Source organism: Arvicola amphibius, chromosome 2 (assembly GCF_903992535.2).
Source record: "Arvicola amphibius chromosome 2, mArvAmp1.2, whole genome shotgun sequence".
Taxonomy (NCBI): Eukaryota; Metazoa; Chordata; class Mammalia; order Rodentia; family Cricetidae; genus Arvicola; species Arvicola amphibius.
Window position 1 is genome coordinate 116,566,112 of NC_052048.2, and position 20,031 is coordinate 116,586,142.

Below are 20,031 nucleotides of genomic sequence, written 5' to 3' on the forward strand. Positions count from 1 at the left end.
TGAACTCATGATGTTTCTGCCTTATCCACCCAAATGCTTGAATTATATGTAGTCATCTCTTCTGGTTGCATAATGACATTTTATGTCATTTAAGTTTATGTGAGGCCTGGGAACCTTCACTTAAAAAATAAATGCCCTGAAGAAATTTCAAGAGCATGGATCATGGACCACTTCGGAAAGCACTGTCCCAGACGGTCTCTCGCTATACAACTTTAGATTTAGAATGTTCTTTAGCTAAAAGTCTTGGCTTTAGTTCCAAATATCAGCTTTATTTCCAAAGGGGAATTCTAAAGAAACATATCGCTTCACAGAAATAAAGTGGAGCAAAAGACAGAGTTGACTTTTGCGTACTAGGGATCAAACCCAGGACCACACATACACAGCTCATAGCAGTATCATGTAAGCAATATCATAGCAGGTGTCATGTAAGCAAATTCCTTGAGATATAGCCAGCTTGTAATTTTTTGTCATGATATGAAATTAACTTTTATTTGTAGACAAAGAATAAGGCTTGGGGAAAGGGGAAGGAAAGTAAATTAGGTCTTGATGAGGTTTCTACTATCTAAAGAGAACAAACCACAGACAACAGAGACCTGCCTGCAGGTAGGTCTCAATTCTAAGATATATTCATAAAGTATATGACATCTACGACTTTCAGGAGAATCCAGCAGATGGTGTACATGCATGTATGTGTATATGTGATTGTTTAAGTAGCACATGCTCATGTGTGTAGAAGCCAGAGGACAACTTCAGAGTTGTTTGTCTGTCTGTTTGGTTGGTTTGGTTTGTTTTTTTGAGACAGGGTCTTTCACCAACCTGGAACGAGGTAGCCTAGGCTGGCTAGCCAGTGAGCCCCAGAGATCTGCCTGTCTCTGCCTCTAAAGTGTTTGGATTATAAGTGTTTATGTGAGTTCTGGAGACCAAATTCAGGTCCTGGTGTTCAGAAGGTCAACAGTTTCGGAATGAGCCACTTCCCCTGCCTGGAACTGGCTTTAATGAAGGAAAGCCTTCAAAGCACTGGAGCACTGCAGAATGTAACAAGCTCAGAGAGAACCTTCGAAGGCTCCACAGTTCCCAGGAGAGTTTCCAGAGCAGCAGCAGGGCTGTCTGTCGCTCAGGGTATGTGGCCCAGGAAGTGCTATGGATGATCCTGGTTCCAAAGTTTGGGATCTTGTTCCAACTCAATGTTTTAGTATCTCTAGACTGGTTTAGGACCCCATCCCAGCTGTGTTTGCCTGGAATTTAACTGAAACAAACAAACTCATTTCAGTACAAAAGAGAGACCACTTCGACTTTTCTACCTTTCAAACTTCAGTGTTGGTGACCAGTATATGCTACGGTAACTAAAGAAGCCAGATAGTGGGATAGAAGATATTAGTGAGTTAGTTATATTTTCCATCTCAGACATCTATGATTCCATGAATATGACAGCTAATAAGCAAGTGACAACAAAATACTCTAAATAAGGAATTGAGAATTACAAGCATTGCCCTTTACTAGAGCAAATGATTGCAATTTGATGTTTTAATTTCTTTCTCATATTTATAACTTTCATTGACACTGTTTTATTGTTATAGAATTTTGTTATTTCCTGGACACTGTAACTCACACTATCAACTACAAAATGATAGAGTAAAGAGTGTTCTGATCTAGAACTGTGGAAGCGTGATGGGTGAATAATACCCCAATTCAAAGGCTGGAGCATGCTCAGTGGTGAACTGTTGGAGACTTTCCAATACACTTAGTGGTCATCACGGAGGGTGTCTTCACCAGATTAAATTATGATGTGGGAGGGTCTTCTGTTTGAGTTGATTTCATTGGTTAATGAAGAAACTGCCTGGCCCATTTGATTGGCCAGCCCTTAGGTGGGCGGAGTAGACAGAACAAAATGCTGGGAAGGTAAGTTAATAAATCGCCATGTCTCTGCTCTCTGAGCCAGACTGTCGTGCCTCTCCTCAGGGAGAGAGACGCAATGAAGCTCTGGCCCAAGATGGAGGTACGCTAGAATCTTCCCGGTAAGGCACCACTTCGTGGTGCTACACAGATTATTAGATATGGGTTAATCAAGATGTGAGTAAGAGGCTGGAACTAATGGGCCAGGCAGTGTTTAAATGAATGCAGTTTGTGTGTTGTTATTTCAGGGCATAAGCTAGCCAGGCGGCTGGGAGCCGGGCGGGAATGCAGCCCATAGCTCCTCAATACAAAATTATACAAGAGAAAAGAGCCAGAAAGCTGAATGGGTCATTACTAGAAGACAATGCCTGTGACTAATCTGGAAGACGACAAAAGATGGCTGAGAACTGGTTAGAAGTAACAGGAATTCCTCAGCAGGACCTTGACAGGCCCACCACGGAACCCTATGACTACTATGTCTATATATGCAAATGAGTATAACTAGTTAAGAAATACAATGCTGAATGAAACCGCGTTACATAAGCGGGGTGTAGTGATGCATGTTTAGCCTCCCAGCACTGGGAGATGGAGGCCAAAGCGTCAGAGTTCAAGGGCATCTCTGGCTATGTAGTGAATTCAAGAGCTATATGAGGCTCTGTCTTAAATGAATAAATAAAAAAGAAAGAAGAAAGAAAGGGAGGGAGGGAGAAAGGAAAGGAGGAAGGAAAATACAATACCATACAATGAAGCAGAGATTCTATTTAAAAACCCAACAAAATTTCCAGAAATAAAACGAGCATGCAAAATGAGCATGCCAGTAAAACATCTTAGAAGAAAGCACCTCATTCTTGAACAGGAAGACTCAGAGTTTTATAAAACGCCAAGGCTTAGAGAATTGATTTATAAATTTTTCCAATCACAATAAAAATGCCAATATCATAAAATTGCCAACAAAATTTCTGAAAATTCTAAAAAGAAAGAATAAAATCAAGGGACTGGTCTTACTAGATAAGGAAATTCACGACTAGATTACAGTAAGTCAGGCAGAATTCACTCCTGAAAATGTGGCTCACGTGGTGGATGCAGCTGTGCCCCACAGATACACACGTGGGGGATGCAGCTGTACCCCACTCTAGCATCATTTGTAAGGAGCAAAACTCTGTGCACTGATGTCCATTGTTAATGGTGAAATTTAAGTTCATGTTTTACAACAGACTAAAAAAGTCATTTTCAAGTGTCTTGAAGGTGGTTTCTTTCCTTTTAATTTATTTATTTTTATTTTATGTGCACTGGTGTTTTGCCATGATTGTAGGATCCCATGGAACTGGAATTACAAACAGTTATGAGCTGCCATGTAGGTGCTGGGAACTGAACCCAGGTCCTATGGAAGAGCAGTCAGTGCTCTTAACCACTGAGCCATCTCTCCAGTCCTGGTTTCTTTCCTTTTAAAGTGAACTCCTTGAAAATGGAAGACATTTTCATTGACATGTGTTTATCCCGTGTGACTAGAAAGGTGTGTGTGCATGCATGAGGAAGCCACAGGACAACCTGGTTGTCATTCCTCAAGTGTTGTTGTGTCATGAGACATAGTCGCTCACATGGAGCACACAGATGTGATTAGAGCTGGTTGGCTAGTGAGCCCCAGAGACCTTCCTGCCTCCCTGCTTCCCCGGTGCTAGGTATAAGAGCACACCTTCATGCCCAGCCCTTTTCACATGGGTTCTGGGGATCAAATTCAGCCCCCAATGCTTATTAGCCAAATACTTTACCAATTGAGCTATGGTCACAGGGCTTGATATATTATTTCTATAATACTGAATTTTGGAAATGAAGAAAGAGTTGTCTCTCCAAACCAGAAGACACTTCCTCAGGGAATGCAAGAGTTCTTGGTATGAGACTTTGACCTTAGTGAAAGAGCAGCTGCGCAGAAAGCTCAAAGAATCACTGCAATGTGATCCCGGAAGAAAAGGCCTGGCCTTTCAATTTTCTGCAGTTTAGGAGTGCCCCTAAAAAACACTGTTCCCAAATGTTAAAGCCTGGCTCCTTTTCATTAAAAAAAAAAAGTACTGCATTAAAATACACTGGCTAACATTCTTGGGGGATGCTTTTGCCAAGGTAAAACTGAAGAGGAAGGACCAGGGCTCTTTTGCAAACTGGGAAAACCGATCAACGTGCTAATTGAGCAGAAGCAACTGCACAGAGTAATTTCCTTTTCTTGTATGCCAGACAGCAAAGGAAGGGACAGGAGCATAGCATTTCTAGAATTCTCTGCACCTCTCAAGATTCTGTCGCCCTAGTTTTAGCCAAACTCCCTAACAGGTATATTTTATCAGAAAATTTCCTAAAGAGCCCTCAGCTGCCTTATCTCAGTTACCTTCTCCTAACCTTCCTCTTCAACCTGACAAAGAGCAGATAAATGCCTACTCACACTGTCAGTTTGTCTACAGACACGGCGGATGCCCGCCTGAGAAGCCATACTGAAATGGAAGTCGCTATCTGATGTAGAAGCTGCTGTCTGGCTCTCTAGAGCTTGACTTTTCTTCCACTAAAAACTGTTCGGATCCACGTCTTTCAAATACAAACTCTAAACGCTCGCACACTCTGGGGGCCACAGAGACTAATTGCTTCATGGAATGAAAACAGAAACCACACTAAACAGAGTCCTTGTCTTGGAGAAAAATCAGCTACCTCCCTCCCTAGAATGTCAACTCCAAAAAGGCACGGGCTTCCTGGGTTCTGTTCCCCACTGTGTCGCTAGCACTTAGACCATCATTTGGGAAACAGGAAGTGATCAAAATCCCTGTCAGCAAAGGAACACACCGATAAGCATGGAACTAGCTAGCCAGCACACCGGCGCTAAGAGTCTGGGCTTCACTCCACTGAGGTACACGTTTGAGACCAACAGCAGCTAAAAGAAGGAATGAGTGGGATGAAGCAGAAGGAATGGGTCATTGAGCCACTAAGGAAACTAGATTCTGAAGGACAAGTAGGGGGTGAGATCGACAAAGACCTGAGATTGGAACAACAATGCCAGCTAAGAATGAAAAGATGCTGTGGCCTAGGTGGTGTCCTCTCGAGTCTGTGTGCTAAGGTTTGTTCCCCACCATGGTAAAGATGTTGGGGCCTGTAGGAAGGGGGTCCAGCAGGAGGCCTTAGGTCACTGGGGGCACACCTTTGAAGCAGAGTGTGGAATCTTAGATCTCCCTCTCTTTCTTCTTCTTTCTGACTATGAGGTGAGCAGCACGTGCCACCATCTGCTTTCTGCCATTGCCATCTGTCTCAGTTCTCGGGGACCCAAAGCAACGGACTAGAAAGGTAAACCGAGGATAAACCCTTTTCTCTGCCTAAGTTAAACGTCTTAGGTCTTCTTTGATAGTGACAGAAAGCAAACCCAGGCGGGGTCAGTGAGTGAAGGAGAAGGCAGAGAGTGGGAAGAGTGTGGGGAATGAGGAGAGTCAAGGGCAGAGGCTTGGAAAAGCTAACAACCAGATCCTAATTTAACCTCTAATGGAAACAGACTAAAAGGTAGCCGCGCACCTTGGAGAGTAACAGCAATGGGACCACTGATTGGCCCTGGTGCCCCCACCCTCCTGTACAGGTCAAACAAACAAACAAACAAACAAACAGAACTTCCAAAACTCCTAAAAACAAGTTGGAGAGTTTACAAATACATGCGGTTTCATGAAGAATAACAAAGGCCACCGCTTAAATTCAGTGACAACTTCCAAACAAATATAAACGGCTGCTTTCCTTAAGTGAAGTTTACTCTTACCACCATGGAAGGGCTAGGTTAGTATTTTTAAAGCACAGCTGTTATCTAATGCTGACCGGAGAATGGTGCTATTCACCGGTTCTGGAAGACCCAGAAACACGCAGACGTCAAAAGCTCCAAGTGGTTCTTTGTTCGAGTCACGGTTTTGAAGACAGCTCCAGATAAACCCAACAATTGAGCTGCTGTAAATAGCCTTGCTCTTTCATAAATTCCCCACTATACTTAGAAGGCAGTTCCTTTGTTCACACACTACTCCCGACTGCTCCGTATTTAGATCCCCAAAGGCACGCCTTGGACTCACTGGAGAAATGAATGAACGGCTGCGTGGGTGGATGAACAGGAGAACTATCAGATGGCTGTGAGATGAGACGGACAGAATGTTTCATGTGTGTGGATCCCTGATGGCCAGCATTAATGGCTCGCACCTTTGCAAGCATGACTTTCATATTGAACACAGTGTGGCTGGATTGAAATGTATCAGAGGAAGCAAGAGGGTTTGGTATATAACAGTCTTTCTCCCCACTCCCATCTCCTCCCAGACAGGGTCTCATTATGGAGCCCTTGCTGTCCTGAAATTCACTCTGTAGACCAGACTGACTTCAAACTCAGAGATCTGCCTGCTTCTGCCTCCCAAGTGCTGGGATTAAAGGTGTGCGCCACCACCACCAGATTTAATAGTGTTCTTAAAAAAGGAGGGGGGGTAGATGGGCATGGTGGTGTACACCTTTGATCCCAGCACTTGGGAGGTAGAGGCAGGCAGATCTCTATGAGTTCAAGCCCAGCCTGGTCTACAACGTGAGTTCCAGGACAGCCAGGACCCTGTTTCAAAAACAAACAAAAGTTCCAGTAGGCAAGGAAGGAGGTGTTCACGACAGCAGGCCAGATTCACTATGAGCTTAGATGAAACACCTGTCCCAGCCCTCATTTGCAAAAGGTCCCTGACAATAGACACTAATAATGCATTTACATGATCATTACGAGTCTCTTAAGCAGTGGTTCTCAACCTGTGGGTCGTGACCCCTTTGCGGGAATGAAATGACCTTTTTCACAAAAGTCACTTATCCTGCATATCATATATTTACATTACAAGTCATTTTTATTTTGCTTCATTCTTTTTTGAGACAGGGTTTCTCTGTGTAGCCATGGGTGTTCTGCAGGCAGGTCTCGATTTCTGAAAGATCCACCTGCCTCTGCCTCCCAAGTGCTGGGATCAAAGGCGTATACCACCACAGCAGCACCACCACCCGGCTCTGTTACAAATCATAACAGTTGCAAAATTACAGCTATGAGGATGTAACAAAATAATTTTCTGGTTGGGGGTCAGCACAACATGAAGAACTGTATTAAAGGGTTGCAGCATTAGGAAGGTTGAGAGCCACTGCGCTAGAGTAAGATACAATGAATTCATCCCCCTAAAGAGGGGCCTCAGAATCCATATGACCCCCGTCTGTCCTGTGTAAGAGGCAGGAGGAGGTCAGGGGCAGGAGGATGACTGACAGTCACTGTGCTGGTCATCTCTCTGAGACTACTATAAAGAGGAAGGAAGGTTGATAGTTTGGTCTGCTTCAGTCCATGGTCAGTTGGCCACTGCTTTTTGAAGCTACGGTGAGGCGTTCATTCTATAGGTGCTGGAGTAAGGGGCAGAGGAAGGAATCATCAGGAAGTGAGAGGGGTAGGGCAGATCAAAATCCCAATATCCCCTCTAAAAGCATAGCTCCAAAGACTGACTTTCTTGGCAACACCTCTTAAAGCTTCCAACCGCCTCCAAGTAGCACCCCAGACGGGGGCCTAAGTCTTTATCAGATGGGCTGGTGACGGACACTTATTCCAACTACAGCATTTGCTAAGGACCCTGAGTGGGGAAATCAAAGCATGGGGCGCCAGTCACATTTCTGGGTAGCATCTCATTCCTTTCGAAAAGCCCCGTAGGCTCACAGCTCTCAGCTCACGACTTCCCTTTCTGCTTTTACATCTTCCGTGCAAATGAAGTCACAAGAGACATTCAGCTGTTGCAAACTTCACGTCAAGCTTTGAAGTGCTCTTTAATAGCAGCAATATTTGGCTCACGTGTGAGCTTTGTAGCTACGGTAAATACCTCTTAGCTATCTGTCGCTACTGTTATTCCACACCTCCAATTTGGAGGAGAAATCCTGCATATGCATTGAGGCGCTAGAAAAGAATACTGAACTGTATCTGAGCTCTTTTGTGAATGGATCCCTTTAATTTCTTCTCTCATGGAACTAATACTGTCACCCGCATTGTACTGGTTATGGGTGGGGAAGCAGTGGGCAGAGAGAGGAATGCTGTTCGCTGTGGTACTAGCTGGTGACGATTTCTTCCTTAGCTGCTGGAGGGCAAGTAACCGGTCAAGCAGCTCCTTACTATAAGATCACATTTATTGAGTCGTTCACCTGACCTCCCGCAACCTCCCCCACCCCGTGTGTGTGTGTGTGTGTGTGTTGTGTTTATGAATTATGTGTGTTGGGGGTGTGTATGAGGTGTGGGGGGGTGGGTGTGGGTGTGTTTGTATGAGTGTGTATTAGCTGTGTGTGTATGAGTGTATGTGTGTTGGGGGAGTGTACATGAGTGTGTGTGTGCTGGGGGTGTATGAGTATGTGTGTGTTGGGGTGTGTGTATGAGTGTGTGTGTGTTGAGGTGTCTATATTACTGTGTGTGTGTTGGGGAATGTATAAGTGTGTGTGTATTCAGGGTGTGTACGAGTGTTTGTGTGTGTTGAGGGTCTAAGTATGAGTGTATGTGTGTTGGGGTTGTGTATAAGTATGTGTGTATTGTGGTGTGTTTGAATGTGTGTGTGTGTTGGGGTGTGTATGAGTGTGTGTGTGTGTTGGGTGTGTTGGAGTGTGTGTATGAGTGTATGTGTGTGGGTGTGTATGAGCGTATGCACCTAAAGGCTACGGGTCAATGTTGGGTGTCTTCCTCAATCACTTATCTACCTTATTTTATGAGATAGAATCTCTTACTGAACCTGGAGCTCACCTGATTGGCTAGACTGGCTAGCCATCAAGACCCAGGGACATTCCTGTCTTCACTTCCCCAGTGCCAGGATTACAGGCACACACCACAGAACCATTTTTGGTTGTTTTAACATGGGTGCTGGGGATTTGAACTCAGGTCCTAAAGCTTGGACGACAAGCCCTTGACCAACTAACTGAGCCATCTCCTAGCCCCGCCCTCCTTCTAAAGTATCTTTACTTTAGAAGACTTTGGATAAAAATGCTCAGAGTGAGACGGAGAACAAGGAAAGAGATATTTTGATTGAGGGAGCCGTTATGGGGCTATTAAGAAATCTGTCACTAGAGAAATTCCCAGGAATCCACGAGGATGAACCCAGCTAAGGCCCTAAGCAATAATGGTGAGGGTGCCTGAACTGGCCTTGCCCTGTAGTCAGACTGATGACTATCTTAAATGTCACCATAGATCCTCCATCCAGCAACTGATGGCAGCAGAGGCAGAGATCCACAGCAGAGCACTGGGCTGAGCTCCCAGAGTCCAGTGGTAGAGAGGAAGGGATGAAAATACGAGCAAAGAGGTCAAGACCATGATGGGGACACCCACTGAAACAGCTTACCTGAGCTAATGGGGACCTTCCAACTCTGGTCTGACAGCGAGGGAACCAGCGTGGGACCAAACTAGGCCCCCTGAATGTGGGTGACAGTTGTATGGCTGGGGCAGATTGTAGGGCCACTGGCAGTGAGACCAGGATTTATCCCTACTGTTTGTTCTGGCTTTTTGGAACCCCTTCCCTCTGGAGGGATACCTTGCTCAGCCTAGATATAGAGAGGGGAGGGCCTTGGTCCTGCCTCAAAGCAATGTGCTAGACTTTGTTGATTCCCCATGGGAAGCCTTACCCTCTTTGAGGAGGGGATAGGGATGGGATGGGGGTTGTGGGGAAAGGTAGAGGGAGCAGGAGGAGGGGAGGGGGTGGGAAATGGATTTGGCATGTAAAATGAGAAAAGATAGGCTTCTTTAAAAATAAAATTTAAAAAATGCTCTGAGTTTTTACAGAATGGGAAACTAACCACAATTAGTCTGTGATCAAAGCAGAAAAGGAAAACAAAACAAAACAAACACCCCCCTCCCCCCCAAAAAAAGAGAAAACAAGCTTCTCATTAGGGAATCCTGTGTGATTATTGAAACACAACCTCTATGTCTTCTTGTCCTGCCATGTATCAGAAGAATACATTTAGAAATAGCATTTTTGAGAGCAGACACGTTTGACTAAAGGCCAGGCACTAAGCATCTGGGAGCTGCCCTGTGCCAAACAGCAACATTTTATGAGTAACTTAATAATTTTATGAGGAGATAACAGAAAATTCTATTGCATGTCCCAAGTTAAACACTTGACATTTTATTCTTTAAAATGCAACATTTTAGAAGTCTAGATATGTTTATTAATTAGTGATTATTAACACTCAGTAAACAACATTATGTCTTGTAAAAACACAATCTCACTGCACAGCGTGAAGCTGAAGTCTATTATTCCCTGATTCCATATGCTGAAATACACTCAAATGGTCACAAATGACCTTAAGCATTAAATAAATGTAAATGAGAACAACATAGAAAATGCACTTTTGATTGATAACTAAAAGACCAGGTTGAGAAGCATGTCCCCAAATGAAGTCTTTTCCAGAAAGAGATGCCTGTGTGAACCATAGGGGCTTGGCTAAGTCTCCCTCCCGAGTGCTCAGATCACAGATATACGCCATCGTGCCCAGCAGCACTTTGGTTTTTGTTATCCATTGTGTCTGTTCATTCAGCTGTTTTTCTCAAACTACACAGTCAGGGTAGGCAAGTGTCCTCGATATAGAGAAAGCCTAAAACACTAAAGGATGCCAAAGGAATAGTGAAAGATGAAATAACTCCAAATGGAACTGTTACTGGAACGAAATCTGTAGTTAAATACACAAAGCGAGACAGATACAGCCATTCCGTGCAAACTAATGGATGGCATTCTCCTTCTAGGTCAGCAGGCCACAGGGTGGGGCATCACACAACATGCAGTGGTTCGGCCTGGGGAAGCAGTTCTCCTACTCTGGATAAGAATGGACAGAATCAAAAGGGACAGGACCCCTGGACTGTTAAAACCATCAATAGAGCAAGGTATCTTAGGTGCAGCCCTATTGATGGCCTGGGCCAGATGCTTCTGTGTTTTGAAAGCTGACTATGAGTGATCTCCACCATGAAACATCAGGACCAGTAGAAACCAGTAGCAATATTGTCCACTCTGACCCCCAAGTCATGACAAAAATAATTATTTAAAACAAAAGTTCCCAGGGACTGCCAGAATCCTCTAGGGGTGCAAGACTGTCCATGCAGAGGGTCACTGGAATCAAGGCACTGAAGAAGGCCTCAAGCTGGGCTTTTCTCAACCTCCACTCTGCATAATCTTAGCCAGAAAGTGGGCCGGAGAGGTGGCTCAGTGGTTAGGAGCACTGACTGCTCTTCCAGAGGACCCGGGTTCAGTTCCCAGTACCCCACATGGCAGCTCACACCTGTTTGAGACTCCAGTTCCAGGGGATCTGACACCCTCACACAGACATACGTTCAGGTAAAACACCAATGCACATAAAAAAAATTAGATGAAAACAAAACAGGACAAACCTCTCCCGAGCCACGCGGTGGCCCTAACTCAGCGAATACTACGTTATTCGAGTGTTCTATACTATATGTAGTTTTGGTGTTCTCAGTTATTGAATGAAGTGTCTGCCTGCCTGAGGGGAGTGCCACGGGACACACGGGCAGTGCTCAGAATGGTGCCTGACACACAGTAAGTGCTCAGCTAACATTATCCATCGTTACTGTATTAATCCCTAGCATCAAGAAAGCAGTTTCAGCTGAGATGCTTCAAATCAGACAGGAGGCGGAAGGATATCTTACCGGCTTGACACTTTCTGAGCCTTAAACACGCCCGTCTTCCGGTTGCTTGTGATGATGCTGTCCACATCTACAGGGCGCAGTTAAGAAAACTTTCGCAGCGGCCATCAACTGACTGGGAAAGAACCTGAAGCACCCTGGCTCCTTACCACAATGGGATCAACGCTGAAAACAGAAGGGAGCGGTCGATGCCGTGCCGTGAAATGCCAACTTACCACTGGCAAGATCTTTTCATACTCCAGCTTACAATGTTACTGCCTAGATGGAAGGAGCATCTAGGTAGCATCATGGCAGGACCCAGAGGGTATAAGCTGGAGGGCACAGCTGGGAAACATGAGCTGCTACGCCACTTCCCCGGGTCAATCAGGCGTCCAACGACAGATGTCAGTGAGGAGAGCCTTGGCTTTCCAAATTGAAGTGGTTCTAATCCCCTGACCACCTGTAGGGGAGGGGAGACGAGCAGCAGGGGCAGTGTTGGAAGGAGGAAAAGAGAGGTGGAGAAAAACTTGGAGCATCTTTGGGAGAAAATGCAGCACCCGTGAAGAAAGCCATCCTAGTGAAGGGTTCCTTGAAGAACTACTTTGGCCTCTGGCCATGTGCTGGCGAAGAAGACTCATGCAGAAGAGCCACGTTTATATTAGAGAAACTTTGCTTGACATCCAAAGACCCTTGGGAAAATCACATCTGGTTCAACATCAGGAAAAGCTGGGCTTCAGATCTACAATGGGCAGCATGGGTGTTTGTGAGCGCTGCTATTTCTCTTTTTGCCCTGGACAGACAAAGCCTTCTGAATATACTAACTCTGACATCCAGATATTCCTGCAGACTTATTTTCTGTACTGACCTCTATCCCTGGCTTCCCCTGGTTTCCTAACTTCTGAATACCCCCACCTTCTCATGTATTTGACCTGACACATTTCCTCTAAGACGCCTCGCAAACCCTCTTCTGGAGGAAGGCAAGTTTAAATAAACAAGAACTAAAAGAATTCTAGTGAAGGCTGCAAGCTGAACGAAATTGGGCCCGTGGGGAGGACACCAGGCAGACAGCGATGTCCCCTATTGCTCGGAAAAACAGATTTCCTGAATGTTCAAAGCAAACGCTGGCCAAGATCTCCCTGCCAGAACAGAACCGCAGGATTCTTAAACCCAAATCTCTGCTTGAACCACCAGGCACACCCATTCTTCTCTGAGTGAATAAGCAGGTACTGTGTGATAGGGAGGAAAAATCAATTAGGTCTCCTAATGATGGGCTTTGTGGAGGTTTACAAAAGTGCCATAATGCAGACTTTTTTTTCCCCTGGGTGAACTTTCCTGTATGCAAATTAAATACCGTTAAATTACATTCATTAAAAAAATAAAGGAGACTAATTTGCCTACTTGTTTTGATTAACTAAAATGACACATCGGCCTACAGTTTCTGTCTATTTCAGGAGCGTTCTAGATGAAATAGCTTGCAGGAAAGGACGCCTGACATCTTCCTTCTGAGGAGCACAAAATTAGTAGAATCAACTGACAACTGTTTTTTATTAAGTTCCCTCCCCTAGCCACACCCTACTCTGCGTTTCCATGGCACCCAACTGCCTGCCATGCTGTGCCGGCACACCTGTAGCGTCCCCTGAGTGCATGGCTAATCTATCCAGCAAAACATATTATTTTGTTAGTGGAGGTAATACTTTTTTATAAAATAGTCTCAGGGAAGCTAAATTATATAACTCGGAAAACCTATTAATAATTTTTAGTAAACATCTTACCACTATATACTTTATACAATTGAGAAACCTGTGACCCTGGGTGGTCAGGCTGGGGCAAGCGTGGTTATTTAAGTTCCAGAAGTTATTTTTCTTAAAGGAAAATTTCACAGTGGTATTTAGGCTGCTTTATTTTTAGAACAGGGCAGGAAATATATTTTGAGGTTTTGAAGGGCTTTTAAAAATATATCAAGAGAATCACAAGAGCAAAGACGGCAGTGCTGTGTTAAAACATTACCTTAAGAGATAAACTCTGATATTCTCCCTTCCTCCCCCCATAGGTCAGATTTTGATGGTCTTTCTGGATGGCACTGTGTCCAATAATAGATTTTATCATCTCCCTGTGTCACCTCAGGGTAATAAAGGAAATCCAATCAAACTGAGTCAATATGACCAGGATAATGTTCAACACAACAGACCCAATTGTGCTCTGTGATCTGCATCCACTTTCCAGAAGGTCTCATTGGGAGGGGCTGGCTGCCAGGGAAGCCTTCCTGTGGTTTCTGGATGTGATGGGACCCGGGTAGCTGTCTTAGGCCCCTTGTCACGGCAACTGCTTGTGGCTCAACGGGAGCCAGATTTCTACATCTAGTGTCTTTCTTGAATGCCCCTGAAATGCCAGGAGTGATGCTTCATTTCAATTATCAGTTCATTTTTATTTTTAAAATATATACTCATATGCAATACGAACAAAAGTCCTTTAAGTTAACTGCATATATTATAGGTATATAAAACACTAGTGTCACTGTGTAATCGGTAATTGCATTTATCAATTGTATATACATTTGGAATCAGCTTATTATCTTATAAATTATTTATTTTATGTGTATGGGTGTTTTGCCTACATGTATGTATGTGTGCCTAATGTCTTTGGAGACCAAAAGAGGGCATCAGATCTCCTGAGACTGGAGTTACAGACAGCGGGGAGCCATCATGTGGGTGCCAGGAACTGATTCCAGGTCCTCTGAAGATCACCCATAAGCTATCTGTCCAGCCCAGTATTGTTCTGTAGAAAAGAATTTCATTTTAAATTATGTATGCATGTGTTTCTGTGTGCGGGCATGTGGATGTGTGTGGATGTGTGTCCTGCAAAGACCAGAGGGGTTGAATCACCCCTGGAGCTAGGAACCAATCTGGAGTCCTCTGGAAAAGCAGTAGACACTCCTAACTACTGAGACACCTTTGCGGCCCAGTATTGTTCTTTGAACCAAAAAATATTTAAAAAATTGTGACTCATGAGGCTTTGTCTTTTGGTTTATATTATCTTTGATTTCATTGGGGAATTAAAAGGGAGGGAAGAACACTAAGATTATAACATAAATCCTATTTTTAAACTATTTTTCTTTCTTTTTAAGATTTTATTTTTTTGTGCATTGGCATACACATTGTCAGTGAGAAGGTGCCAGAGTCACTGGACCTGAAGTTACAGGCAGTTGCGAGCTGCCATGTGGGTGCTGGGAACTGCTCGTCCTCTGGAAGAACAGCCAGTGCTCTTAGCCTCTCTGTCATCTCTCCAGCCCAACATAAATCACATTCATTTTGATCTAAATGACTTTTTAAATGTTCAAAAGGGCATTTTTTTTCTGATTTAAGGCAACATACTCCTTTTTTTTTGTTCTGTGTTGTTTTTTGAGACAGGGTTTCTCGTGTAGTCCTAGCTGTCCTAGAACTTGCTCCATCGACCAGGCTGATCAGACTCAAAGATCCGCCTGCCTCTGTCTTCCGAGTGCAGGGATTAAAGGTGTGCGCCACCTCCACCTGCCTCTGTCTTCCGAGTGCAGGGATTAAAGGTGTGCGCCACCTCCACCTGCCTCTGTCTTCCGAGTGCAGGGATTAAAGGTGTGCGCCACCTCCACCTGCCTCTGTCTTCCGAGTGCAGGGATTAAAGGTGTGCGCCACCTCCACCTGCCTCTGTCTTCCGAGTGCAGGGATTAAAGGTGTGCGCCACCTCCACCTGCCTCTGTCTTCCGAGTGCAGGGATTAAAGGTGTGCGCCACCTCCACCTGGCTCTGCACTACTCTTAAATCTACTCCGACAAATTGAGAGTCGACACCCAGAAGCCACCAAGTCTGCTAGCAATGACGCCTTGCCGCTTGTTACTTTTATGCATGACAGGCCTTTTTTTTCATCATCAGGGTCTGAGGAAATACAAGACAACAACGCGCCCAAGTATTCTCATCTGGGGTGAACCAGAGGCATTTAGAGGGCTGGCGACAGGCCGGGCAATAAGAAGGAAGCTGGCTTCTTATGCTGGTTTTGAAACTTACTGCTGTGTGACCATGGGTCCAAAGTCTCTGAGCTCCAAAACTAACTAGGAACAGTGCTATCTATTTTATAGATATCATAAATGATATCTAGAGATATGAAATATATTTCTATATAAATGGTATATATAGATATATACCTATATATCTATATAAATGATACATAGATAGAAAATTTATCTATTTATAGATATAATTTTAGTGAATCTATTTCATAGGCTTATGGGGTCTCCCATAGGACAGGTTCAAGACATAGTGGGTGCATAATGCATGCCAAATTTATCATTTTTTGAATAATCCAACCCAAAACATTTGGTGGAATAAAAAGGCTAATGGTTGCACCTATTTTAACTTCACGCTGAGTCTCTCCTCCGGAGGCTCAGAGTTAATTATGTGACTATTTACCTTAGATCTGAAAGAAGTGGAGGCATCAACCAACTTTTGCCCTGCACCCTTTATATGTGGCACCAAGTTCTCAACATGGCAAAAGCTGTGTCCCTAGTGGGTGGGGACTTACTGTCTTACTCACCATTTGAAAGGCTAGGCTGTGGCTTAAGGCTGGAGTGATTGCCTCCCATGCTGGAGGGCCCCGGGGAGGAGAAGGGAGATGCCATCTGACCGCTGCACAGTGAGGTGCATAGGGCTCACGTGGGCCACACAGAAGATGGAAGGCTGGCATCACAGGATGATGGCCTGGGATTTGCAAGTTCTCTGCCACCCCCAGCACAGGCTGCACCACACCCACGATGCTCTCTACTCATTAACTACACAAGTCAGGGATTCTATTTTAAAAATGGCAAACCTGGGCATCTCCTGTAAAGAGTCATGGGATTTCCCTGGCTTTGGGGACTCCTAAGCCCTAAGTTGAGTCTATGCACACAAACCACGGGGATAAGAACACAGAACACTGCTCCAAGCACAGGAAGATTCTGAAGATAACACTAGAGATGCTGACAAGAGATGGGCCAAGGTTGGGTGTTTGAGGTGGATCAGTCAGTGGTCATGACCAACCAGGTTGTTTTATTTTTCTTTTCCAACTATCTGCCTTCCCTCCTTCCTTCCTTGCTTTTTTGCTTTGAGTCAGGGCTGCACATCACCCAGGCTGGCCTTGAACTCCTCACCCTCTTGCTTCCAGCTCCCAAGTGCTAAAATTATAGACAAGTACCCTATACCCCAGTTCTACCTCTATTAAACATGGCTTGCAGAGGGCTTTGCAGCAACCAGAATTTAGCCTGCCATTTTCCTCCCCTCTTCTTCTCCCATTGTCTTCACCAGCTATACACCTACGTAGTTACTATATATGAATATTTAGGGGTTTCTTTCCTTATTGCACTAAAAGGGAAATGCCAAGGGACATTTTTGTATACTATTTTAAAATAAATTTGAGGGGTTGGAGAGATGGCTCAGTGATTAAGAGCACTGGCTGCTTACTTTGATCGCCAGCACCACATAGTGGCCTATAACCATCTGGGACTCCAGTCCAAGGGGATTTGGCGCCCTCTTCTGGCCTCTGTGGGCACCAGCTATGCACATGGGGCCAGACATGCATGCAGGTCAAACACCCATTTACAAAATAATAATAATAATAATAATAACAAAATTGAGAACTGGGTAGACCAGATGATCCCATTTTCTTCTTATTCTTTATATTCTTGTGGGGCACAGAAGAAATGGTATCTTTAGGGAAGGATGGTTTTCAGGATGGGGATTTCTGGATTAAAGTCAGTACCTTAAGGACTAAGAAAAACTTCAAGGAAACCTACTCGTGAGTCTGAGAAAATGTTCAAGATATAAAGTTCATTTTAGCCCGTCTTATTTTCTTTTTAGATAAACCTCTTTGCAGTGAACCTCAGATCCACGGCTAGCTTCCCAGGGTCAGACACAGCCGACGCTGGGTACACCGCAGAAAGATAAATGGCCACACAATTGGCTAACATGCTTCTGTGATCTATAGGTCCAGACCTCATCTCTCTGTTGTCTCACATATTAAAAATAAAGCCAGCTGAAATAAAATAACAAAACATGCTATTTTTCCTAAAAAATAAAAAAAATAATAAAAATCAGAATGGCAGAAGCTTAAAGAGACTAGTAAATTTAAAACTGGTTGGATTCATTCCATTCAGAAGCTAAGAACAAAACAATTTTAAAATGATGAGACGAATACCCAGGCGATGAGTGGCTGCCAGGTCAATTTTTATCATTTCTCTGGTGTGTTCATTTGTTTCTTAATGTGCTCATCTTGCCCATTAAGAATAATTAGCAGCTTTGCTTAGAGATTTGTTGGCTTCTGGCAATGTTTCCCCACACACACTTTTTTTGTCGTTGTTGTTGCTATTGGCATCCACCTTTCCTTTTTAGAAAGTAATTTTTGGGTAACTGCTGTATAATTTGGGCTTCCTAAAATTTTAAGGGAAAGACATAAACAGTGATTTCTAAATGAGTTGTTTGATCTCTATGCATCGGCAGTATGCGATTTGGTGAATGAGTTGTTCTTACAGAGGGGGCACACAAACGGGGAGGGGACTCACTCATATTAACCTCACTCAGCAAAACAGATGACAAGGCCTGCCTATTGTGAGCTGTTTGCAAATCAAGAACAACATTAGTATTAAAAGCAGGAAACCACATTGCCAATTTTAAGGCTTTTGCATGCTTTTTTCTCTTAATTAAAATAAATTAGATCTACTTACAACAGAAAAAGGCACACAAACATGGAACGAGCCATCATAAAAACCGAACCCTATCAGGAAGGTTCTAAGAGATGAAATAAAATGCATGGCCAGTTTGGGCTGCATCCTGAAAGGACCTACTTCATCTGCATTGTAAGGTTCTCCCTCCTGCCCTTTGGCACCCCGCTATATTAAACCCATTGTAAAACCCAGCACAATAAAGCACTCACAGGGCCAAGCCTCTGAGGACCAAATGTTAAAAATCCATTTTCTTGGGAGGGGGCTGTACCAATCATTTCTTTGAAAGGCCGGCAGAGTGAATGGCAGAATCTGAGATTTCCTCTCTGATTTCAAGAGCTGGCATGGCATCTCTACTGCTTAAGCGAAGGTGCAATAATAATTAATGACATTAGCCTCGCTTCCCTCCTTTGGACACTCTGTCGTATGTAGTTCAATCATAATTTTAGTACAATTAAATTTACATACTGATTCTGGATGCTCCCCACAGTTTGATGATAAAAAAGTTCTAATTGATTTCTGGTGCCTTTAAATAAAGTCACTTGGCGACTTCAGGGGGGAAAGATCTGAGGGTACTGGGCCCAGTCTGAAAGTTTCTGTAGCCAAAACATCTCTCTCTTGTTCAATATCCCCATCTTTCTAAACTCAGAAAAACACCGTGTGGGCTGAGCTGGTATACCTGAGAGCTCCCCTCGCTCTGTGTTCCCTGACAAGGAGGAGCACAGAGAAATGATACGGGCGCAGAAGAAACGAGAAGAAAGGTGGCTGCAGCGGCAGTCGCCTTCGGGAATATTTAGAAAAACTTGCCAGTCTCAAGATCATGATTAGAACCTTACGTTTAAAAAAAGGAAGCGCCTTTTGTGATCTCTTTTCCCTGGTGTGAAAGGCAAGGATTGTGATTGGCTGTTTTCCCTTCCTGAATTTTTTTTTTTTAAAGAGCTGTCAGGCAATTAGCTGGGTGGGGCTCTGCAGAGCTGCAGAACAATATTAGCGAGCAAGCTTCTCAGTCCTCCTTCCTCTATGTGAGCAGCTGATGGAGCTGCTGGGAATTTTATTTTCGAAAAAAAAAATTACAGAGCAGAGGAAGGAGGGAAGGAAATCAAAAGTAGGCTTTATGTAAAATGCCACAAAATTCAAAGCTACTTCAAGTCTTTGAAGGGACTGAAAATTCAAATAAGGGTCCTGTCTTCCTCACCATGTCAAAAAAAAAAAAAAAAAAAAATCCAAAGCAAACAGATCTTCCACCACTTTTCCTCTCAATTTCTAACGGCTGTTAACTACACTGAGCACATCAGCGAGGCTGCTAAAGTAGCCATAAATTGTGCTTGCTTCCTTAGTTAGAGTACAGTTCAATTTCCTGAACTCTGTGTACATATTAGTAAAACGTAATCTAATATAATGGGGTTTGAACTGTAATAGCATAGCAGGAAAAAAAAGAGATAGCATTTTAATCCTAAATAAAAGGAGATAATGAAGAAACGATAGCTGCTTCCAGTGGGGGAATATAGGCAACTCCTTAGCAATTAGCATAGGTACAGTACGACTGGCATGTGCAATATCACAGGCTTCGAAGCTAGACATTAATATTTCCAGGCAACACCAAATAAGTAAATAGCAATTTTAATCTGTTTTGTGCTGGAAGACCTTACTGAAAATAAAGAGCAAGAATGCCTCAAAATTATGAAATAAGATTTTGAATTGCCTCGGGAGGCACACAAAACAGGCTCCTTCAGTGAGAAGTGTCTGTAAGCCCTAAAAAAGGAAACCTA

General features: G+C 43.8%; 1 protein-coding gene across 1 annotated transcript in view; it reads right to left on the minus strand.

Annotated features, from left to right (window-relative positions):
• Positions 1-20,031, minus strand: part of Camkmt (calmodulin-lysine N-methyltransferase) — a 386,510-nt gene that overhangs the window by 40,726 nt on the left and 325,753 nt on the right. Inside the window, exon 7 of the mRNA XM_038318157.1 lies at positions 11,567-11,633. Within this exon, the coding sequence (XP_038174085.1) occupies positions 11,567-11,633 (67 nt within the window). The remainder of the gene's footprint in view (positions 1-11,566; positions 11,634-20,031) is intronic.